We start from the raw sequence: 25,800 nt of genomic DNA, 5'->3' as shown, positions 1-25,800 counted from the left end.
TCCAGCGCTAGTGCGACACACACTCACGAGCCATAACACTGAGAAACTAAGGAACATGGTAGATAATGTAGCAACGTGACAAGATTTACCAACAATGACAGTCTGTCAAAATGTGGAGTCTGGTTGGAAAGGCCACTTCAACCTGAGTACAACAAAGACTTTTGAAAATCGGATGATGGGTTCTAGAGAAATTGAGGTTTTTATGTGGGGGAAAAATATTGCCTTTTGGGGGAATAATTTCATGTGATATCACCTATAAAAAAAATCTGGTCAAAACCTTGTTCAAGTCAGAGTGAAACAGTCAAACTTATTTCTCAACATATCTCCTTGACCGTTTCATTTCGTCTGCTACTCAGGGAAGCCCTTCTCCGACTCGCTGTCCATTTTCATTTAAAAACTTCCACCAATTTCTCAGTCATCGACGCAGTCAACATTTGTGTGACATTTCAAGCGGCGTACTTGCCCTAAAAACACGACTGAAACAGCGCAAATGGAACATTATTGGTGCAATGAGAGCTTGTACAGTAGAATAGTTCATGTAATCAAATGTGTTTTTCCTTAAATATTTGTTATGGAGGATTTTAGATGCGCAAAGTGCTCATTCCATGTTTTTAGAAAATTCAATGAACAGGGCGACCACTTGTCAACGTTGCTAATTAATGGTCAGTTTTAACTAATAAAATCAGAGATCCATTGCTGGTGTATAACTGCACTCTAAAGACCTCTAATACAGTAATTTTAATGCAACAACCATGATAAAACATCTTGAAATGCCTCTAAATGGCCACCATGTAATTTCAAGGTGTTACAAAGGTAACAGTCATGACTGGAATTTAACACATTTCACAAATTTATGAACAATAATAAGAAACATACTTTGTTGTTGAGGAAAGAGGAAACTGAAATGTTACATAATGTTGTATAATGTTGATACTTTCCAAAACAAAACAAAAAAGGTCCCGATCTCGCTCTCCTCATGCAGACTTGGAAGTCATTTGGGAATGAATCGTTCACTCGAGGCCAAGTAAGGTCATGCAGCTCGAAGTACACAAGTTGAGACAGGCAAAAGGTTTCTATGGCAATTGAAGGAATGTTTGTGTCACTTGGGTGTGAGAGAATGTGTGCATGTCAGTCAGTCACACCTGCATGAAAGCTCAGACATACAGCTGTTGTGCTGTTCCCTGGAGAGAGTGAGGCATACTGCTTACAGACACACAGCAAACACTTGTGTGTTACACCTCTTTACCCCACACAACAATCCAGTGACAGATGAGTAAAGGCATGTGATGAGAATCTGTTTTAATCTGGGGGTTAAGGCAAGCTAAGACTAAAAGTATGCAATAACTGGGGCCGCCCAGTTCAATCATTAACCAACTACATGACAGAAAGTGGAGAACTGACCTGTAAATGGAAATGTTTTCTATCAGCTGGTTGGAGGCACTGTCGTAAAGGATGATTCCGCGAGGGGAGACTGTTAATGTGACTTTCTGGAGCTTTTTCCCACTGGCTTTGGCCTGAATGACAGAACATGAAGTAAAGTAAAAGACAGGTGTGAGACAGAAATATAAAATCAAACTTCAACCGTTTTAATATCTAACAAAAAGAACCCACGCAGATGCGAAATGTAGTTTTCAAATGTTCATTTGTGGCCCTATTTGAAAAAGTAATTGCCTTGCCTTGTTCAATACTATGATTAACTGCAATTCTTGGTGAGCTGAGTTCAATTTCGCTGGCCACACGCACCCAGGCCTGCTTGCCGCCAGATTTGTTGAATCAAGAAATCACTGCAATAGTACCTCTGAGACAAAGTGAAGTAGGCTCCAAGATCTCAAAAAGAAAAAGTATCATGCCACAATCCACTTAAATTCAAGAACAAAGAAACAAAGATATAGAAAACTATCAACCCGGAAAATAGAACAAATCTATTTCCATTTGGTTTGATGATTTAAATTTGATAAATGGGCAAACATAATTGAAACAAGGACAGGGGCACTGTATAAAACATGCTCACACGTGTTTGCAAAGCTAATAATGCTAATTTATTTTGCGAGTTTAAAACATCTTGGTAAACTTTTTTTTTGCTATTTGTGAGTGGCACCAAGTTATGAGGATTGCATAATTACATAAAAAAAAAAACATTGTTTTAGGTTTAACCACAGTCTGACCAAAGATTCCTATCATAGATTGCACAGCAAAATATGATACAGAAAATGTCCTCCCCTTCAGGGATCTTGCATAACTGTGGGTAGATAGTGGATTAGGAGCAATCAGCCCCTTCCTCCTCCCTCTCCATACATCGCTGTGTCCAGAGTCCCACCATTGTTTCACCACTAACTAAATTATCCCCCGAGCTGCCAGATCCAATAACATTAAGCATTTTCTAGCATGATAAGGCTGAGTGAGCCATATACTGAGCAAGAGTGTCCAAACTAATTGCATTTTCATTTAAATGTCAGCCTGGACCTCAAGGGAGTCAAGGCAAGCAACCAGCTGGATGACAACTACTTTAACAAAATAAATGTATAACTGGTCATGCTTTTGTTAAGACTTGTTCTGGAAAAACTCAAGATCAAATGCTGACTCTTAAATGAGATTTAGGATGCATTCAGTGTTTTCATTACATGTGTTTGTTTGTGTGCAGGTATTTGTGTGCACGGCATCTCACTGTGGCCACTATCCTCTTGACAGCAGCTGCTGACAGCTCTTCTCCTTTAGGCTGCTCAACCATTGTGACCCCCAGGTACTTGAGCTGGAACACCATGCCCTCCAGAAGGGTCTCCCTCGTGTCTGTCCAGTTCTCTGGAAGCTCTGTCAATGACGACAACACAGATAAGGTACACGATGCAATGGAAGTCAAGCTATTTCTCAGGCTCACAACACAACTCATCAAGTTTGCATTCAATACCAGCCATCATTCAGTAACTTTAGGTCCACACTGCCAAAACAAACACTTGAGCTGCTCTATATCATAGTTCAAGTTAAACCAATAACAACATTTCTTGTTTTGTACTCATCAATTTACTTCCCCAGAAGCACGCCAACTTCTCAGCAAGGGCTGTGGATTCTTAACATTAACCATTAGTAACCACCTTTCTGCCTTGTCTCTTCTTATCATACGTACAGTGCATTTGTTGTGGCAGCATTTACATAACACTAGTGGTTCTTTTTCACTTATAAACAAAGAAATTGAAGAAAATGATATTTATTACAGCATCCTCATTCGTTAGCAAGAGCATTTTTTTCACCTCAAATATGAATATGAGAGTGGTTGTTATTGTTACACTTGTATCGCTTTTAAAAATGCTAAAATTTTACTTAACGTCCTCTTGTACAGGAAATGTTTTTTGTATGCATTTTACCTTTGAAAGGATTATTTACATTTTTGTATTTCTTAATGGGGTGGGAAGGAATGTTTTGTAATCTGCAGTTATCCCAAACTGGATTAATAGCATTAATGTCACAGTGTTTTTAACTAAGGGACTGTTTAGCCTTTGTTGTAAATGTTAAAAGGTTGAGAACGTGTATTGAAATATAAATATTAACCATAAACATGTTAAGATTGACTGGATCAGGCAGCTTGAATGACTGCCCATAATTGGCTGTACATCACTGAACTGCTTTATTTAAAGGAGGATTGTGTAAGATTAGTTGTATTAAATACACTGGCTCTTTGCTATTTGGGATTTCTATTCAATGAATATGATCATGTTCGTATAATTACAGTGACAATTCATGCAGAAAATTGCCATCCGATTAATTTATACAAAATAAAAGAAATTAAATACCCAGGTGATTTTTCCCCCCTCCCCTTATTACAATTATTTCACATTTCACAATTTAAAAGTCCTGTAGGGAAAGTACTGCAGATAAAAAATTAAATCCCTTAAAGTGAAAGTGAGACTTAAGAGAAGAGACACGCATTTTGGTGTTTTAATAATGTCTGTCGAATGTGTTCGTCATAATACCCCAAGGATCAACAACAAACAGCACACTAACGAGGTGTGAACGATATATGTTATTGTATCAATATTTAGAAATGAATATTCAAGATATTAATATCACAAAGTCAACAATATCAACAATATAAAGTTTGCTTGCTGACAACTGCATGTACAGCTTAGCCGAAAAGATCACTTTTATTCTTCTACTTAAGGGACAGAAAGTTGGTCAAAGAAATATGGCACAAAAAAAAGTAGAACCACAAACTTAGTGAGGATAAAATGTGAATCTATCAAACCATTGTCTCCAGTTATCTCTGCGAGACTACCTCTTTTCAATATCAGGTCACTGGGTAATAAATCAAGGTTGATTAATGACATCATTACAACCTATGATCGGGACTTTTTGTTACTAAATGAAACTTGGTTAACAGAAAGTAGCTGTAATACCATTTTAAATGAGGCAACACCAGCAAATTATTATTTTGTGAAGTGTCGAATCGGGAAAAAGGCTGTATTGCTGTTATTTTTAACTCTATTTCAGTGTAAAGAAATTATACTGGGTGATTTTGTTTTTTTGAATACCTCTGTTTTTAGTTAAAGGTGACCCAAAGGTTATTGTTTTAATAATTTATAGACAATCCAAGATACAATAGAAAATTTATGGAGGCTATTTCAGAAGTGCTGTCAGTTATTTATACATACGGACTACAACTATTTTGTCATAACGGGAGACTAATTTCATGTTGACAATAACTTGGAAAAACCATCTTAAGAACTCTCTGCCATACTAGACACATTTGACCGCTCTCAACATATTAAGAGTCCAACCCACACTCAAGGCCACATCTTAGACCTGGTCATCTCTAAGGATGTTGAAATTCTATCAATTGACATTAAGGATACGGCTATTTCTGACCATTTTTGTGCATTTCTTGAATTACAGATTCTTCCAAAAGTTCAGACAACCTCTATATCTATTAAGAAAAGGTAAATAAATGAGAGTACCGCCACTACGTTTATGGGGACCACAGTTGTGCCACAAACTGAATGCTGAGACCGTTGATGAACGTTTGAATAATTTCACCTGGAAAATCTCAAATGTAATGAATGCTGTCGCTCGCTCCTATTAAAGCTAAGACAATCTTGAGGCGACCAAGAACACCGTGGAGGAGCACCATGTTTTTTTTTTTTTCATTTTGTGAAAATAGTAAAAGACACCCGAAATGTTCCTCGTCCAATGCCATTGTGAGTTCCGTTGGTGGAGTTCTCAATGCTGCATGATAGCTGTTATACTACTGATTATTAGTGGGAAATTGTATTCTTATGTTTAGAAATAGTAATATGTTTGATATGAATGTGTATTGTTATGTTTTAGTTTGTTATGAAAGTAAAAATCTTGAGCATCGTGACCGGATGCATCAAATACAGTACAAATGGGAAGACATCTGGAAGTTGCTTTTCAGTAATTGTATTTGAAAGTTTGTTCAAAAGGCCCAATAAAGGCTCCAATTTCAAAGAATTCCAATTTTCTCTCTATTATTTCATTTTCAGGCTTTACAGGGCTAATGACACAGATGGAGTACAAGAAACATGCAACCGAATAGAATGACCACAAGGTTCCAGCTCTGTGATACTTTGAAGTATGATGTAAAAGCGGAGTATAAAAGAACCGAAAAATTAGAAGAACCGAAATTTTCAAATTTTAGATGGTGTATAAATCGAGCAAGTGCTGCTTCATGTGGAAAGCTAATAATCCATGTTCATATTTGTTACATTTGCATTCATACGACCAACCCTCCACCCAGCAGCAGCAGCAATCATGGCAGTTCACTGCAGCCCCGGTGCTGATTAGAGCAAACTTCAAAGGCTTATTGGCTGTGCTAGAGCTGTGGCTGGCTGGTCAGTGGGCACCGCTCGGCTGTGTGCTGCCGCCTTGAAATAAGAGCATGTTATGCAGCAATGTTTGCTCAGTAGATGGGGGATTGCATTGAGAGAGAGTCAACTAGGAAAACACCAAGCTTTGCTCTACCGATAATGTTGAGAATAGTTTAGATTACAAATACTGCAATCAGGTCGGGTGGTCTTGTACTGGCGCAAGCTCTTTGCGGCTCTGCCAAAGCCTTGATCCTCTTTTACAACTGCCCAGCTCACACCACCTCTGCACACATTCAAATGGCCTCACATACACTAGAAAAGAAACGCTCATGCTCAGTACAGCGAGGTGAAGGGGAGAAACACAGATCGAACTTCAATTTTTGTCAATGTCTTTATGTCCCCAAAGTGTTCTGTAAATTGACTGTTTGTTGTACTAGAGCGGCTCCAACTACCGGAGACAAATTCCTTGTGTGTTTTGGACATACTTGGCAAATAAAGATGATTCTGATTCTGATTCTGATTAACAAAATCATAACTTAATAGGCCTATATTGTTTTAATACATTACGTTGGCACCAAATTAGTTCATGTAAAATTCAAGTTCCTTTTCTGACAATTACACAACAACAGCATCCTTCCGTTAAATAGACGTCATGGGCTGCAACTTCCTTTTTGTCAACCATCTCAACCGATAACTCACACATGGGGGCTTCCTGTGAAAAGAACCAGACTAACCATTGCTTGACCTAGAGAAAACACACAGGACAAGGACATCGTTCAAAACAAATTCTGTGGTTCTTTTTATCTCTTCTGGGATTTTATTTATTTCTCCAGATAACAACTGTGATTTGTTTGAAACATCAACTTCACTTTTTGTGTTTTGTTTTTACAGGACGTGAAAGTGAGTCTCTTCCTTTTTAAAAAAACGTATGTAAACATGATACTTAACAAATCCCACAAAAACTATTTTTTTTAAAAATAAAGAAAATAAAAATTGTCCTGAGCAAGTTAGGGTAGTTAGGTCTGACCCTATAGACCAGTGGTTCCCAACGTTTTTGTCTTGTGTACCCCCTGAACAATTTTACCATACCATGAGTACCCCCCCCCTCCCCCCCACTAGTGGTGAGGTTTCTCCTGATTATTGAATGAAAATCATTTTATCTTCTTAATTTGAACATTTAATTCATTGTCTTTTTTTTTAACTCAAACATCCATCCATCCATATTCTTTACCGCTTATCCTCACTAGGGTCGCAGGCTGCTGGAGCCTATCCCAGCTATCTTCGGGCGGGAGGCCGGGTACACCCTCAACCGGTCGCCAGCCAATAGCAGGGCACATAGAAAAAAAACAACCAATCGCACTCACATTCACACCTGAAGGCAACTTGGAGTCTTCAATCAACCTACCATGCATGTTTTTGGGATGTGGGAAGAAACCGGAGTGCCCGGAGAGCCAATGTTTCCATCAGCTTTTTTAATCAGTTTTTTCCATTGTATAAATAGGAATCATGCGGTATCAAAATCATTCAGCCCCGATTGCAAATGACTGTAAATTAATTTGCAAAGGTTACAAACGTTTAGTCATTTGTAATGAGCCAACAAAACAAAGAGATTGAGATCAGGACTCATTGCTGGCCATTTTTAAACTATTGTGTTTTCTTTTCAACCGTTCCTGTGTGCTTTTGGATGTGTGCTTTGGGTCTTTGTCTTGCTGGAAGACCCATGAGCTTCACCTCAAGTTTTCTTACACTGAGTAAGACATTTTGCTCTAAAATATCTTATTTTCTGATTTCATGATACCTGTGATACAGTCAAGGCTTCCAGTACCAGATGTAAGCAGCCCCCAATACTGGAACCTCCACCCACCATGCGTGACTGTTGTCACAGTGTTCATTTCCTTAGAGGCTTTATTGCGCTGTCTGTAATCATACTGTTTGTGCACATTGCAAAAAAGCTCTATTTTTGTTTCATATGTCCAGAAACCGTTTATATTTGCTCTTTTGTATCAAACAAGTTCTCTATTATAAAAAGAAAAAAAAATGCCCAAATTGTTAATTTTCTTCAGGAGATATTCCACATTTAGTACTTAAACTTGAAGCGTGCCAATAATGATGAGCACAACTATATCTAACCTAATCCAAAAGAATCAAAAGGGAATGCAAAAAATATATGTTTAGCGTAATATAACAGCAATCGCTAGTTACCAAAGTAACATTTGCTTCTTTCTTTTCATCTTAGCAACCAGCTTCTGTGCTGAGAGTAGAGCTGGGCATTGTTAGAAACCTCACGATTCGATTCAATTTAGATTATTTAGGTTGCAATTCGATATTGTTTTAAATGCTCTGATATCAACTCAGTAAGTATAAATGCAAAAAAGTAAATTTTTACCATTTTGAAATATTTTTGATGCCATGTGATGTCACATTTTTTTAAGCAATAATACATCTGACAATAAAAAATTTGCACATAACATATGTGCACATTGAGTACAAAAGTACTCAAGGGTTACTAATATTATTTGCAGGGTTTTTAATTAATACCTAATTAAGTATCATGGTTGCTGCGTTGTGGCTTTCCTCGTCAAACCGTACTCATTTATTGCATGTCAACAAGTTTGCTATATTGCTCGCTGTGTGGCTTTAACGGAGGTCTCTGTTCTGCAGAACATTTGGCACTAATTCCCACTCATTAGAAGTGATAGTTACGTACATAGGGGTCGTTCACTCTTTCTGCCCAATTCAACAACTCCAAAACGGCTGTCTTAACTGTTGTACATTTCCCGTGTTCCACATTTACAGAGGAATCCAAAATGACCAAATGTCAAATTTAAAAGTAGAAGTCGCTCGCGCCACGCTGCTGCTGCTTCCTTTAGTCACCACTTTGTTGTTGTTTGGTCGAGTGTGGCTTCAATCAATACAATGCGAATCACATGCAAAAGCGCCCCCCACTGGCCATGAGGTGACTCAATTCAGGATTTGCTAAATCGATACTGAATTGCAAGGGAAAGTTATGCAATGCATTTTTTCTTTCGATGTTATTACCCACCCCTAGCAAAAAGGGCATCATCCCATCTCAGTCCAACAAATCCAAAATATATTCCTGCATTATTAGACTCCAATTAGGACAAGTGGTTAATTTAGAAATTTCTGACTCAGACAATGAAAGAGACCTGGAGGCATACACAGACAAAGCACAAAGTAAGAAAAGATTTTAATTATGCCACAGAGACTCACATTGTATATCAAACTCCTCTGTGGTTGGGTATTATCTAATCATATGCGAAGCACTAATTCAAGTGCAAGTCAGAAATGAGCACATGCATCATCGATACAAAATATGAAAATCAGTTATTTTGAATAAGGACAGAATTGTTGAGGATAACTTGTGTAAATACGCATGGAGCAAATCTCTCTGTACAAAGTCTGATCTGGTACAATTGCTCCTCCTAACAATAGATGCTTGGGAAAGTATACAATAAATGTTGCACATATAATCTAAAGCTACAGTCGACATCGCTGAGATTTTTGGAGAAACCAATCAATACTAAGAGGCATAGAAATGCTCCTCTTGTTAAATCATCTATCTATCTCAAAATGTAAGGAAAAGTCTGCGAAGTCAACTGTTTTTAGCCTACTAAGCAATATGAACAAATTCCAATCTAAATGAAAAGCTTTACAGAGGGAAATAGTCTTTCGGTCAGTATTGGTCAAAACACTAAGACACGTGTCTCTCTCTGAGACTTAAATCCACTCAGTACTAACATTTGGAGAGCGAGTGAGACAGCCATGTGGAATGAGTGCCTGCCAATCAAGGATTAGACCTTTTAATCAAAAATCTACTCAACAAGAATCATGGTTATGAAATAAAGTGTGTATAAAAAGTCTACACACCCCTGTTCACATGCCAGGTTTTGATGATGTAAAAAAGATAAATCATTTCTAAATTTGGTTTCATCTGCCCAAAAACATTTTCCCAGTGTGTTTGGGAGATTTCAAGCGTGTTTTTTTTTTTTTTTTTTTTAAAGGATTCTGTCATGAAACCCTACCCAATAGCCCAGACATATGAAGAAGATGGGAGATTGTTGTCCTATGTACTAAACAACCAGTACTTTGCAGAAATGTCCTCAATGTCCATGACCAATTTTCTTCTCATCTTTTCAGCAATTTTGGCGGGATGACCAGTTCTTGGTAATGTCACGATTACGCCATACTGTGTGTTGTCAACTGTGGGTGTCGAGTATTCCTTTCAAACTGCAATCATTGATGCACGACAGTAGGAGCAAATAAAGAAAGTTGCTCACTAGAAGTTGAAGAATTGTCCACTAACAAAAACTAACATATTGTATTTCTCACAGTCTTCTATCCTTTCTACCATTGTCCTTTCAGAACAAGTATCACAAAGGCCACAAAAACGCTAAAGGAAAATGCAAAATAATGCAGAATTAATCCTTTGATGCTGGCTGAAAGTAGGTCTACTAAGATGGCTCGTGTGATATGCTGGTGGTAAGTTCCTTTCTCAGTTCTATCGTGACCATCACACTTGTCATTTTATTTTAAACAATAGTGCAATTGTATCTAGGACAACACTCCAGAGTGCACAATTTAACTGTTACTGCACGTGTGTGTGTGTGTGTAGGAGTCAAAATGTTCTTTGGGAAATATTTTGAGAAAATGTGATGAAAATAGGAGCAGGTCTTACCTGAATGACTTGCTTTGGGGGTGAAGAGCAGTTTGCTTCCCCAATTGTCCTGTCCACTGGCCAAACATGACCACCTTGACGAACACGCTTGAGAAAGGCACTAAGGCAGGGATCAGCTTAGGACTTCACAGTTTTAATCATGATCGCTATTTTGGCTTCCACAATTAAATGAGACTGATCGCCGGTGTTATTTTTACATTTAAAATGCGGGCAGTGCTACAAATTAACCACTTTTCATATGCCTGGCCAACCTAGTCACCCAGCCACCAGTGGGCGCACACATGGTTAAGGCTTCATTAAGACCCCGCACTGTGGTCCGGTGCAAACTTCAGAATAAAGGCCTAAAATTGCACTTATGTCCAATGTAGTAATATACAATGGTTGAAATGAGTATTTAACACATCACCATTTTTCTCAAATATACTTCCAAAGGTGCTATTGACCTGAACATTTTCACCAGATGGTGGGAACAACCCAACAAATAAGCTCAGTCTCCACATCTGGAGGAGAAATGGCACTGCACATCACCCCAAAAACGCCATACCAACAGTGAAGTTCGGAGGTGGGAACATGATGGTGTGGGGCTGCTTTTCAGCAAATGATACTGGTAAACTTCACATTATAGAAGAAAGGATGAATGGGCAAATATACCAAGACATTTTTGACAAAAATCTGCTGCCACCTACAAGGATGATGAAAACAGACATGCAAACACCAAAGGCATGAAAAAGGTGACCAAAATGAGAATGTTTTTTTGATTTTAATATGAATTAAGCAATCTGAAAGACTCTGAAGAGTACAATAAGGCAAAATACACATTTTTCTTCAAGCAGAAAAACATTTATTTAAACTGCTCAAGTACATGTTGATGTACAAATTTAAGATTAAAATAAATGTTTCTCATTTCTTTGCTTTTTTTGTTTTGGTCGGCAACTTGAGCCAAGCCCATCTCCACCTGCACCTGATGGGTGCTTCAAACTGTGCCACATGAATACCATCCTCCTCTTTACGCACTCATTCTGGAAAAGAATTGACTAAAATCATTGTCTGTTTCACTTCATTTTTCACTATTATCAACTGAAAGGTTTTGCATTAAGTTGCAATTTGTGATTTCACTTTGTATAGCACATTTATTCAGTTAGGCCTCGCTAAAGTAGATTTATTTTGGGTACATTTATTATTATTTATCATTTATTCTTATTTAAAGATTCATTTTGAACTGAAAACTGTTACATATTGTTTGTTTAAAAATAGTGCAACTATCATGAGGAATAAAAGTGATTAATAATTGTGATTACAATATTGATCAAAATAATCATGATTATTATTTTGGCCATAATCGTGCAGCCCTAGGTCACCAACATGGTGCTCGTGCACTCCAGGTAGACCCAAAGGACCACATGAGTAGCCTGCGGGCCTCTTCTAAAAATAGCTAGTGAGATGCGTCTAACCTTGTTATGTTGCTATTTTGAAACACGTACTTCCACTTTTTAAGAATACCTAACGTAGGAGAGCTGCAGCTGGTATCTCGTTGTAATGGGACGTAATTAACGCAACCTACATTTAAAAAAAATTACTAATACAAAATACAGCCATGACTGGGTGGGTAATTCTCCTGCTAATCTGTTTAATAATCATTTGTGCTGTACATTTAAGCAAAAGTTTAAAATTGTTATCGCCGGTTGTCATTGGACTGCAAAATATTTATGTCACCTAAACAAGGTCAGAAATTAGATCAACTGAAAAAACTTAAAACAAATGCACTTGAAATCAGACAAGCCTGAATGATAAAACAAGGGAGATTCTTTATTGATGAAAGTAGATCGCTTTGAGCGGCGGAACAAACAGGAGTAAAAACGCTCGTTAGCGTTTTGGGTTTAGTCCCAAAGCTAAGCAAAGCCAGCCAACATCAACTAAGCCATGTAAGAATCAGTTTAATGGCTAGATGTGTGTTTAACTTAGCATGTTGGCGCTATACAAATGTGTGATCTATAGGTCCTTTTCCTGGTGGTAAAAGTCTCTGCTGTTTTTTGTTGTTTTTGTTTTTTTAAGTCAGTGATCAACATATTGTTGTGTAAAGGTCACTTGAGACCACGCTGACCATATGTCTGGACATATGGCTGAAGAAGCTTACATTAATTATTTCTAAACAGGATGGCAAACTGGTTTGCCACTGTCTCTCTTAACCAAGACATCAATTTCATTCGTACATCATCGAAATGATGATTAGAGTTAAAATAAATGTTCTTAAATATTTAATCAAAGCAAGCCATTTCAGTATATTTAAAACAATCCATCCCACCAGGTCTGATGCTTGACTTCTGATAAGCACTCAACAATTCTGACAGGACCTTTGTGGTAAAGTGGGAAAAAGTATTGTGTGGGCACACTGCAGGAGCCTTTAGCGTTTTTGTTCCCCTGCTATTGAGTAGCCACATAACCACACCAGCCCAATTTAAAAAAAATTACATGCAGTAACATTTTCTAAGATGTAAAGACTGCAATTGTCTAAATATATAGCCACTTGGTTTGAAACAAGTACAAGAAATTCAACCTACATCTGGTGGAATTCCAGCGCAGAAAGGAGGATCATTGCCACCTAATGTTGTGGAGGCAGACAGTTTGAACAAGGGTTGAATTACACACACAGGGCATATTAACTGGGGCCAAACAAATAGGTATGAAAAAAACGGAGAACGATAAACTATTTTGGTAGCATGTCTCTTTGTGCATGTAAAAGTAGCGACCGACTGAACGCATGACTAAACACTAGAGACACCATATGTGGACTTCACAAACAAAAGTCTTTTGGAGATACAGAGGGCCCAATGAGGCTATAAATCAATGAGGACTTTGTAACGACAAAATAATTGTGCAGAGAATAGGGACCTCCATTACTGCTTACGGACTCTTTTCGATGCAGAGATCTACACTTTCGCACTGGTGCGACCAAATTTTTCAGTTAGCCGCACTCGTTTTCTGGGGAGGTACAGCATGACCTTGTATGCTGAGGAATAGTTGTTTTAATTGGCATACTGTAGTTTTATGAAGTAAAGATTGATAGTAAGATATATTTGCAAAATATTTTTTTGACACGCAAGGTCAGCGGTGAGTGCTCCCTGCGCTTCCCAGCCTTTCAAACACACACCAAAACATGTAACTATATTGGTAGTGTTTTTTACGAGAGAAGCAGATAGCATGAGTTTCATGTTGGGCTTGTAAGAGTCATCTGCCTTGCAGAGTTGAAGATCCGACTTCAGGAAGACGGGGTGATTACTGGCAAAAAGTGGAGGAGACGGATCAATGTCATTATGAATCTGAGTGGGTACCAGTACCATCTGCGCCCTTGTCGGCGGCAGCTCCTTGCGCCACGACAGAGGGTGCCGCTCCGCAAGCACAGAGTTTCTTCAGGCCGTGACTACTCTACCACACAAAGCTTGCTCACCGCCGTGGTCAGGGGGCCGCTCATATTAACGAGACGGTGCTCTCTCTTCAGAACAGGAGAACGTGCTAGAGGAGAACTTTGACTAAAGCAGTGAAAAAGACGACTTTCAACCACCATGTTTAGTGAGACTGTGTTAGAGGAAGCATTCAAACATGCACTCGTGCAAGTGTGACCAGATGTATTTTAACACATGCACACTGGGGAAAGAAAGTTGCATATGCTAGTGGAAAAAAATAGAAAAGCCCACAATAGAAAGCCAACTCTTTGACCAAGCTATTTGCAGAGAACGCGCCGTCTTCCTTACAACACATTGAGGACAGGCATTGGAGAGTCTACTCAACTCAACTAAACACTAAAAGACCGTTCTGAAAACGGTCAATTTGGACTGTAACAAGTTCAGGTAGTCAGGGGGGAGGTGAAGGGGGGGAGTCAACTCAGCAAACTGCCGAAATCCAACTGAGCAGTTTGAGAAAAATATGCAGGAAATTATATAATTCTCACATACTTGACCACAAAGCAATGTGATTGTGCTCAAATCTCAAATGGAAGAAATCATGTATGTGTGTAGTGAAAACAATACTAGAAGCTGCTACAATCCCACTAACAGAGGGAAACAAGCAATGTAGTGATGATGGATGAATGCCAGAGAAGGGAATTTTCTCCAATGACAAGGCCAGGCCCACATACAAGGGGGGGGGGGGGACTCTTGCTCAAGTTCTAAACTTTTTTTCAAATGGTTGACGTTGCAAGCTTCAAGAACACTGGCTGTTACAAATAATAGCCAAAACAAAATGGCCTCCCCCCCCCCCCCCCCCCGCCCCCCAAATTCATGTTTAAAAAATGACAATGCATGAGGCACATGTAAAAGCAGGTGCCCTGAGAGGAGCACTGCACTGACACTGCAACGTACAATGATAAAAGAGTGTTCTCTATTCCGGACATCTCAATGCACCAGTACTGAGGAAACAGAGGAAGTCAAAATCTCAAATTGGTAGTGGAACTTGAAGGATTCAGCCTCATGTCCCTATTCCATTTTCCAGCTAGGAAATATCATCTACAGTCTTCTGCAAGCTTTTTTTGCACAATTTAGGTACGTCATTCCAATAAAATAGAATAAATATATTGTAATGTATTGAAATGTACCTGTATATAATAAAACTCCCTACCTCAAAGACTCTCTGCAGCCATCTTGCCATTGCAAATGACAGTTATCCCTCAATTGCCTCACCTGGATAAAGGGTTACGTTTAAAAAGATCAAAAATATTTGAAATTTAGATTAAGATATAAAATAAGACATTGAAAGCTTGAAATACAAGCATTTTTTTAGATGCAGTAGGTGTCATTAATGAGCAGCATCAGCCTCATTTGCTTAAACTACCCTGAACTCATTAGTGCAATTAGTGCACATGGTCCACAGGAACCTTTTGCTCCCAGGAACTCAAAGTTCCAGGGCTGATTGGTGGAAAAGCCTCTACCTAAACAGCTTGAAACGAGTATGCTTTGCTCTTATTTTGAGATCTGTGCACAACAGACAGAGCAAGAACAGGCGCTAAGGAATACTTTAAAAGTGGGTTTTAATAAATTCAAGCATGTTTTATAAAATGTGTTTGAAGCATGTGGGAGGCATAAAACTATAAACATATGTTTTATATGGTCTCTCTGTATCACTGATTTTCACCTATTGGGGGATGGTCCAGAACATCCCCCACCTTGAACGGTACTGTATACATTTTCATGTATTTTACATACCGTTTCATCCAGAGTGAAAAATTCATTTACTTTACCCTTATGATACTGACATAATCCAAAGAGATTCCAAAAGGGAATATTTTACCCAAGAGAGTCGCCGTTCCCATAGCTTCATGATTTTAAAGTAAAGTTCTTGAGCCACATAGAAAGTACAACTCATACCATTTTGGGGGCATTTTGCTTTCATTTGAGAAACCCAGTTTGTGCATAAACTATCCAAAGGTATGGTGTCTCATATTTTCATTCAGTCATTTTACAATAAAATAAAAAAAAAAAAAAAAATCAATACTATGTACAGTGCTGCGTCAACCCTGCAGGGCTTCGAGCATCTCCCAGGTCTCTGGTGATGCAAAAGCATTGGGAAAGCAGCTAATTCGGGCACCAACAATGTGGCTTTCGCCCTGGTTATTTGTGGATGATCCCTGCTGAACTCTCATCATCAAAACAATGCATTGATTGCGTTGTCGAGGCACGTGTGACATCTCGTTGCCAAGTGCACCATCGTGTGTGTGTGTGTGTGTGTGTGTGTGCGCGCGCGTGTGTGTGGCTGGGGGCCAAGATAGGGACATCCGCTTTGTGTGAGCAAATATAAAACGCTGCGGGCTGCTAATGTATGCATGCTTTCAGAATCATGCTGAACCTGACGTGTGATGACCGTACACGCTATAAATCTCAAAAGTGCCTTCCATGCCAATCAAATCACTGAATTACAGTCAGGCACTAGGCTAAATAAGACTTGCAGTCACCCTCATTTTTTGTTTCACATAGTGCATCGCCTAGCAACAGTGGGTTGCTAGGATTGTACAGCCTTGCTTTGCCAGAAATACGACCACTAATTTCCCAGCCTGTACCTCCTCTGTTGTAAATCTCAGACGCGACGTGGCAGACAACGCCGGGTGTTCGCGCAGGACCGCCGGAGTTCTCGTGTCATATCTCCACGGTTGGACAAACATGAGACGATACTCGACGAGTGAGCCATTAGGAGGGGCACTATCATTTCACCCGCTCTCCGGGTGTCCACTATCGAGCTCTGGGGCGCTGCTGTCAAGAGTTCGAGTCAAGTTCAAAGCGTAAATGTGCACATTTCCGACTTCAATTGCCTACTTAAGTTTTGTTTGTATCGTTTTAGTTCCACGGGCTGTCAAACAACAGTCACGTTGGCTTTAAGTTGCCCCAAGTGCAGCTGGTCGAATTGTAACGTTTAAGGCACGCGCCGGTAGACTCTCATCTGCTGCTTGCTTGATGTAGCCAAATTAGCCCACGCTGGCGCCTTGTTTTAATGGACGGGTGCGGAGCAGAAAACAAATGTACTCACTTTTATGTCTGCCACCTCCCCATGACTGTTTTGCGATGCTGGGACTTCGTATTATCGCCCTTCCGGCGGATTTCAAAGCGTCCATACCGCGGTGTCAAAGTGGGGCAAACCCCAGTCGAGCCGTATACTGTGTGTCGAAACACCCCGCCTGTTTTAAAACAGCAGTCCCCCTGAACTTTTCTCATCTGTTTTCGTCCTTTCCGTGCGGTAGTTCAATCCACGCCACCGCGGATCAACATGCTCTGCCCCCTGGGCGGTGTCACATATGTAAATCGAGCAGATAATGTGCGTGACGCACGTTTGTAAAGCCATGCTAGTGGAGCACTTGTGGTTGTTATGCTCGCGTCCCGGGCGGGCGGGCGGTGCTTTCTCAGTGAAGAAACTCGCTGCTTTCATAGACAATCAATTAGCGTCGTCAGAGAGACATAGAACAATGACGTGACTACAGATACTTGCGATTAGATATTTTAGAAAATAAATAAAAAAAAATTTTTTAAAACGACGTAGTACTGATTCAACTCCTTCACTTAAAGAAAGACTGAAATATAATGGAATACAGAGGTCAAACTTTTTTTATGTCAATTATACAAAATATCTATTACGGGGTTTTTTTTTAGGGGGGGGGGACTGCAGACAATAGTTCCCCTCTTTCATTAACTTAGTGCTCATAAAGACAAGAAAAGAAAAAAGAAGATCACTGGACACGCTATTAAAACGCGTTCCCATAACTTTGCTAATTGCTAAAGTTGTGAAAGACAATGATGCTAAATTAGCTAACAATGAAAAACTACACCTTACCTATATCCGTTTTTTTTTTTTTTTTTAAGACAAAAGCTTGTGGTTTTTCAGGCTGGTTACATTCGCCATGAGTCATTCTCGGAGCCGACATCATCAAATAATTCTCTTAAATAAGCCCACACATGGGTAATAACTTAATAATAACTTCAAATATGTTGTGTCCTCCTCATTAATGCTGTCCCTGGTTCCTCCATAAAGAGCAGCTGTCCAGGTACGTGCGGTCAGAGGAGGCAGGGCAATAATAATAATAATAATAATAATAATAGTCGTAGTAATAATATATTACTATTATTTTATTTTCATTATTATTGTTATTATGACACATTACATAAAATTCTTTTAAATTTTAGTTCTGGACTTTATATTGAATTTATTGTTGAGACTAATGTCTATGATTTCATCATTACAATTGCTGAATTTGCTTATTTTCTGTCCAAATGCATGGGCAGCGAGAAGTGTGGCAGCAAGCAGCCGACCTCACCTCAGATTGCGCAATTCCTCACTAAAAGCCAAGAGAGTCTTTCTTCACATTTCCAATGTTTTCAGGAACTTGTAATATGGATTCAGATTTTTCATAGTCAGGCTAATGTATTTAATATTTGTTTGTTAAATATTTTGTTTTGCTGAGCTGAAGAGGGCGTACAAGAGCACAGTTTTACGATGGTGCCGTTCTTCTTCTACGCAGACAACTGCAAAAGTTCTTTAATTTTGAAAGACTTAAAGGCTGGTCTCATCAGACTATATATAACTCACAAACAGCGGGCAATAAAAGCAAAACTCATTGACAGCTTCTCATCGTTTTGTCCGAACCAAGGATTTGATCCAGACTGTACTGACGATGCCAGCTACAACAGTACCTTTGGCAAGATCAAAGAATAGGTTCATTTACAATAGGACTGATCAAGGAATACTGAGTTTGGGGGCAATAATCTCTATTTAAATGGAGAGACTTTTGAAGCTCAAAGAAAAAAGGATATTGTTTTACAGGAGAGTAACAGATTTTTGTTTTGAGAGTGAGATAGAGTGGGGCATGGACTTCATGTACAAGTAAAGGTAAGACAATAACATTTTTAAAATTTGACCTAAAATGATATCAGACAATGAAATGTATCATCCATTCGTCCATCTATTCTCTGAACCGCTTATCCTCACTAGGGTATGATGGCATCTATTCCAGCTGACTTTGGGCAAGAGTTAGGGTACACCCTGAACTCGTTGCCAACCAATCACAGGGCACATCTAAACAAACATTCACACCTACGGACAATTTAGAGTCTTGAGTTACCGTGCCATGCATGTTTTTGTAATGTGGGAGGAAGCCAGAGTACCTGGAGAGAAGGCCAGATTTGAACACGGGACTTCAGAACTTTCCTAACCAGTTGGCCACTGTGCTGCCCACCAATAATCCAAAATGAAAATAAAAATTTGAACTTAAATATTGTTGTCCGTTTAAAATATTTGAGCATTCAAATAAACTAGTTTAATAAATGAACAGAACACTTAGAAATTTTATTAGTAACCTTCTAAATAAAGACGAAATCGCAATGGCTAATACACTCACTCTAAACCGCTGGAAATTCCTTTCGGCCAAACTGAGATGCACCACTTCATTTGGCTCATGAAATTGTAAATCTGACTCTTAATATCAAGCCATGAACACCGCAAGTCCCTGTTGGTGTACTGTATTTTTCAGCCTTCCAAGATCTCCATCCATGTCACCGTGGTTGACTTTTAGGAATAAAAATGGCAGATACAGGTTTTCAAATGTAGAAAGTAAAAGTAAAAACTTGTCAGAAAAAATAAATACTCAAGTAAAGTACAGGTACCTGTAAAAATCTAATTAAGTACAGTAAAGTAGGCTTGGTTACCTCCCACCACTGACAGTCAGCAAATGAATCGCTGCAGCGCTTAGAGTGAAAAAAATCCAGCAAGACTGGATTTCAGAGAGGTTCACAAGCTCACAGACAAAAGAGACACAGGCTAATAAGTCCCCAGGACGTATAGGCAAGTATTGCATAACTTCATCGCAATCCTTTGTCAAGCTCTGGTGACAGTGACATAATAATGGCTTCATTCAACACAAACAGTAACAAAGACAGAATCGTTAACATGTAAATGAGAGTTAACTGTTCAGGTTTAAAAAAACAACAACAACAAAAAAAGGGTGCTCGTGCTGTGTTTGATGGCAGTAACGACAACAAAATTACTGTACGCTTGTGAATAAAGTGTGTAAAATGATGGATGATAATGATGAAGCTGCTTAACATGCAGAGGTGGGTAGTGTAGCCAAAAATTGTACTCAAGTAAGAGTACTGTTACTTTAGAATAATATGACTCAAGTAAAAGTAAAAAGTAGCCATCCAAATATTTACTTGAGTAAGAAAGTACTCAGTCAAAAACGTACTCAAGTAAAGAGTAACTCGTGAGTAACTTTTGATTTATAAAAAAAAAACCAAAAAAAAAACAGCAGTAACATCAAATAAAATTACAAAATAATCTATGGTGGTACGCAAACACCCCCCCACTATTTCAATTTTACACTGCCCAAAAACCAAGAACACATGCATTGGGACCTACAGAAACATTATTTGCTTTATTCACTTAAATACCCTCATGAAGAAGCTGTTTGCTGACCAGACTTGAAAGAATTTGTGTTTGCGGCAAGTCGATCATTGTAACGGAGTAAAAGTATCGATTCTTCTTCACATAAATACTCAAGTCAAAATAAAAAGTATAGTTCATTCAAACTACTATCACAAGTACAATTTCTCAAAAATGTTACTTGAGTAAATGTAATGGAGTAAATGCAGTGCGTTACGACCCACCTCTGTTACCGTAAGAATAAAAGCCAAACAAGTAATAGAATGGCATGGCGTCAAAGAAGCCAAGACTAATTGGGTTTTCACACGTGAGTATAGGGAGACGTAAAATACAAACCCCAATTCAAATGAAGTTGGGACTTTGTGTAAAACAGAAATAAAAACAGAATACAACAATTTGAAAATCCTTTTCAACCTATATTCAATTGAATACACTAAAGACAAGACACTTAATATTCAAACTGATACTTTTTCTTTTTTTGCAAATATTGACTCATTCTGAATTTGAAGCCTGCAACATGTTCCAAAAAAGCTGGGATGAGGGCATGTTTACCACTTGTTACATCACCTTTTCTTTTAACAATATTCATATTCATATTTTGCGCTTCTTAATGGGTCACACATTTTCAATGGGAGACTGTCTCTGGACTGCTGGCAGCCCAGACAAGTACTCTTTTTTACGACGAAGCCACACTGTTGTAACGTGAAGAATGTGGCTTAGTATTGTGTTGCTGAAATAAACAGGGATGTCCCTGAAAAAAACATTGCTTGGATGGAAGCATGTGTTGCTCCAAAATCTGTATGTACCTTACAGCATTAAAGGTGCCATATTTTACCAAACTAACTTTTTCTAGTATTTGGGATGTAATATTGGCTCTATGGTGCTTCAGTAAACGTGAACTATGAATTAAAATCATCCATGTATTCCTGAGTTCCAGATGTTTTTCAGCCAAGAGGCTTGAAATCAGGTCATTCGAATTTCTCAAGCTTATCTACGTCACTAGCGAACCTCTTCGCCTACCTCTCCGCTTTTGAGCCAGCGCTATCAACATAACAAACACGTGTTGCTCTCACAGGTGGGTCTTCTCCACGAAGGCAACCAATCAGAGACAAAGCGGATACAAACAGAAGTAGCTGTCAGAGGGGCCTTTTCTGGATATTTGTATGACAAAACCAGTTTTTTTTTTTTTTTTAATGAAAGTGACACTTTTATACAAAGTCCATGTTAGAGAGCCACTCTATGGAGGTCTAAATAGCAAAAATATGGGACCTTTAATGGTGCCTTCACAAGTTATCCATGTAATAAGGACTAACAACCCCCATACCCTCAGAGATGCTGGCTTTTGAACTTGGCCCTGACAATCCGGATTGTCCTTTTTCTCTTTGGCCCGGAGGACACGACATCCATGATTTCCAAAAACAATTTGAAATGTGGACTCGTCAGACAAAAGCACACTTTTTTCACTTTGCATTAGTCCATCTCAGATGAGCTCTGGCCCAGAGAAGCCGGTGGCATTTCCGGGTGTTCTCCATATATGGCTTTTGCTTTGCATGATAGTTTTAACTTTATTTTGTAGATCTCGCAACAAACTGTGTCAACTGACAATGTTTTTTGTCGCCCACATTGGCGATATCCTTTACACAATGATGCTGGATTTTAATACAGTGCTGCCTGAGGGATCAAAGGTCACAGGCATTCAATGTTGGTTTACGGCCTTGTTGCTCACGTGTAGAGACTTCGTCCTTTCAGACAGATCTTTTGATGATGTTATGAACCGTAGATGATGAAATCCCTAAATTCCTTGCAATTGTACTTTGAGAAACGTTGTCCTTAAACTGTTGGACTAATTACTCATGAAGTTGGTCACAAAGTGGTGACCCTCACCCCAATGCCTGCTTGTGAACAACTGAGCTTTTCGGCCAGGCTCATTTTACACCCAATCATGACACTCACCCGTTTCCAATTAACCTGTTCACCTGTGGAATGTTCCAAATAGGGTTGTTGTTTTTTTTAGCATTCCTCAACTCTCTGTCGTTTGTTGCCCCTATCTCATCTTTTTTGGAATGTTTTGCAAGTATCTTATTCATAATGAGAGAATATTTGCAAAAAAACAAAATAATGTTCATCGGTTTGAACATTAAATATCTTGTTGTTGTAGTGAATTCAATTGAATATAGTTTGAAAAGGATTTGCAAATCATTGTATTCTGTGTTCATTTATGTTTTAGACAACGTCCCAACTTCATTGGAATTGGGGTTTGTGGATTTAAAAAAAAACAGACAAGGATTTTCAGAGTATTTGAAATGGAGCCTTTTCAGATTCGGTTAATTCCACAAGTTTGCCTCAGCCGGTGCTATGGACAATTTGAAAAGAATGCATAATACTATACAGGAAAACACAGAGAGTTAAGTACAAAACATAGCTGTGACCAGTGCAAGTAGTTGTTGCAGTATGTATGAGGCTGATGCGCTTTTTAGATTAATCCTATTTTTTTCCAGCACTGTAAAGTTTTATCAGGGGCATTTGGCAAACTTTGTGTGGCAGCGCTGAGCAAGACCTCTTTCATGCATTGACATTGTGTTTCCTTATCGTGTCCAAGTGCATCAGATGAGAAATCAGATCTGAAAGTATGCAGCCCAATGGCTCGATCCTCTTGCAGTTGCACCAGTGAGTTAAATGTGGGAATGTGGGAATTATCTGTTTTAACATGTGTACCACCAACAGTATAAATATTTAAGCCTTACAAATAGGTCCGATTTAAACTTCCGATTTGGGATTTGTTTTTTGTTTTGTTTTAATAATTTGACCTTTTTAAGTTTAGTGTGTGAAAGGCCGTTCTGATTGGACCGGTTGTATAGTGTCTTCTAGCGGCTATAACGTGTAAATGCACTTTATGAACATAGATTTTCAGATTTAGCTTTGCCCAATTGTAGTCATTTTATATTTGGTGAATGGGTATCTTCTAGTTGTTAATTAATCATAAGAAGTGGCAAAAGAATAAGATGTTGGGTTTGGGTTGGGTTTTCCTTTTTTACAATTCTATACTTTCTTAATACAGGGATATGTGTTGTAAATGCAACGTGGATTACAATACAATTTTTTTTTTAAACCAGAAGTGGTGCAATAGATCACGTTTCCTCAACATTATCAGATAAATCAGGTATCAGTATTAATGATTTACAAAATGTAGGGGGTGGGGGCAACAAATATTGTAAATCTCAACACAATTTAGTTTCGCATCCTTTCCAGCCAGAAGATTCAACAAATACTTTGGCCAGGGTTAGAATTATTCAGGGTTTCACTACATATGGTAATGATCTTGTAGAGTTGTTTAAGTTTTAAATGAGGGTGTACTGTAATTATTCAACTCAATTTCAAAATTGAAACGATGCCTCTTCTGAAGTGCAGATTGCTGATATTTCTTAAATACAGTGGGTACGGAAAGTATTCAGACCCCCTTACATGTTTCACTCTTTGTTATATTGCAACTATTTGCTAAAATAATTTTGGGTTTTTTTCTCATTAATGTACACACAGCACCCTATATTGACAGAAAAAAACTGAATTGTTGAAATGTTTGTAGATTTATGAAAAACGAAAAACTGAAATATCACACACCCATAAGTATTTAGACCCTTAGGTCAGTATTTAGTAGAAGTACCCTTTTGAGCTACTACAGCCATGAGTCTTTTTGGGAATGATGCAAGAAGTTTTTCACACCTGGATTTGGGGATCCTCTCCAGTTCTGTCAGGTTGGATGGTTAACGGTGGTGGACAGACATTCTCAGGTCTCTCCAGAGATGCTCAATTTGGTTTAAGTCAGGGCTCTGGCTGGGCCATTCAAGAACAGTCACAGAGTTGTTCTGAAGCCACTCCTTCATTATTTTAGCTGTGTGCTTAGAGTCATTGTCTTGTCAGAAGGTGAACCTTCGGCCCAGTCTGAGGTCCTGAGCAATCTGGAGGTCTTCGTCCAGGATATCCCTGTACTTGGCCGCATTAATCTTTCCTTCGATTGCAACGAGTCATCCTGTCCCTGCAGCTGAAAAACACCCCCACAGCATGATGCTGCCACCACCATGCTTCACTGTTGGGGCTGTATTGGACAGGTGATGAGCAGTGCCTGGTTTTCTCCACACATATCGCTTAGAATTAAGGCCAAAAAGTTATATCTTGGTCTCATCAGACCAGAGAATCTTATTTTTCACCATCTTGGAGTCCATGTGTTTTTTAGCAAACTCCATGTGGGCTTTCATGTGTCTTGTCTTCCAATGAAGGTGTAGAACCATCTCAAGGACGATCAGAAGAAATGGACAGTACCTGAGTTAAATATATGAGTGTCACAGCAAAGGGTCTGAATACTTATGGCCGTGTGATATTTCAGTTTTTCTTTAATAAATCTGCAAAAAAATCAACAATTCATTTTGTTTCTGTCTATACGGGGTGCTGAAGTTGGGACCTTGTGTTAAACAAATAAAAACAGAATACAATGATTTGCAAATCATCCATCCATTTTCTGAGCTGCTTATCCTCACAAGGGTCGCGGGAGTGCTACAGCCTATCCCAGCTATCAACGGGCAGGAGGCAGGGTACACCCTGAACTGGTTGCCAGCCAATCGCAGGGCACAAATAAACAAACAATGATTTGCACTCACATTCACACCTACAGGCAATTTAGAGTCTTCAATTAACCTACCACGCATGTTTTTGGGATGTGGGAGGAAACCGGAGTGCCCGGAGAAAACCCACCCAGGCACGGGGAGAACATGCAAACTCCACACAGGCGGGGGCAGGGATTGAACCCCGGTCCTCAGAACTGTGAGGCAGACGCTCTAACCAGTCTTCATCGTGCCAGAAGATTTGCAAATCATGTTCAACCTATATTGAATTGAATACACTACAAATACATTTTATATTTAATGTTCAAACTGATAAACTTGATTGTTTTTAGCAAATAATCATTAACTTGGAATTTTATGGCTGCAACACGTTCCAAAAAAGCTGGGACACCTTTTTTTTCACGTTTTCTTTTAACAACATTTTAACAACATTCAATAAACGTTTGGGAACTGGGGACACTAAGTGTTGAAGCTTTGTAGGTGGAATTCTTTCCCATTCTTGCTAGATGTAAAGCTTCAGCTGTTCAACAGTCTGGGGTCTCCATTGTCAGTATTTTACGCTTCATAATGCGCCACACATTTTCAATGGGAGACAGGTCTGGACTACAGGCAGGCCAGTCTAGTACCCGCACTCTTTTACTCCGAAGCCACGCTGTTGTAGCACATGCAGAATGTGGTTTGGCATTGTCTTGCTGAAATAAGCAGGGGCGTCCATGAAAAAGATGTTGCTTGGATGGCAGCATATGTTTCTCCAAAACCTGTA

General features: G+C 39.0%; 1 protein-coding gene across 2 annotated transcripts in view; it reads right to left on the bottom strand.

Annotated features, from left to right (window-relative positions):
• ldlrap1b (low density lipoprotein receptor adaptor protein 1b) overlaps positions 1-17,295 on the bottom strand; it is a 34,430-nt gene extending 17,135 nt beyond the window's left edge. Inside the window, exons 1-3 of one of the 2 annotated variants that reach the window (XM_061696394.1) lie at positions 17,023-17,295; positions 2,666-2,808; positions 1,402-1,514 (exon numbers count right to left, since the gene is read on the bottom strand). In XM_061696394.1, the coding sequence (XP_061552378.1) occupies positions 1,402-1,514; positions 2,666-2,808; positions 17,023-17,107 (341 nt within the window). In that variant the 5' untranslated portion in view covers positions 17,108-17,295. The remainder of the gene's footprint in view (positions 1-1,401; positions 1,515-2,665; positions 2,809-17,022) is intronic. The other variant, XM_061696393.1, reaches the window with a different exon arrangement.
• Between the last annotated feature and the right edge of the window lie 8,505 nt (positions 17,296-25,800).

Source organism: Phycodurus eques, chromosome 14 (assembly GCF_024500275.1).
Source record: "Phycodurus eques isolate BA_2022a chromosome 14, UOR_Pequ_1.1, whole genome shotgun sequence".
Taxonomy (NCBI): Eukaryota; Metazoa; Chordata; class Actinopteri; order Syngnathiformes; family Syngnathidae; genus Phycodurus; species Phycodurus eques.
This window is presented reverse-complemented; position numbering and strand designations above follow the sequence as displayed.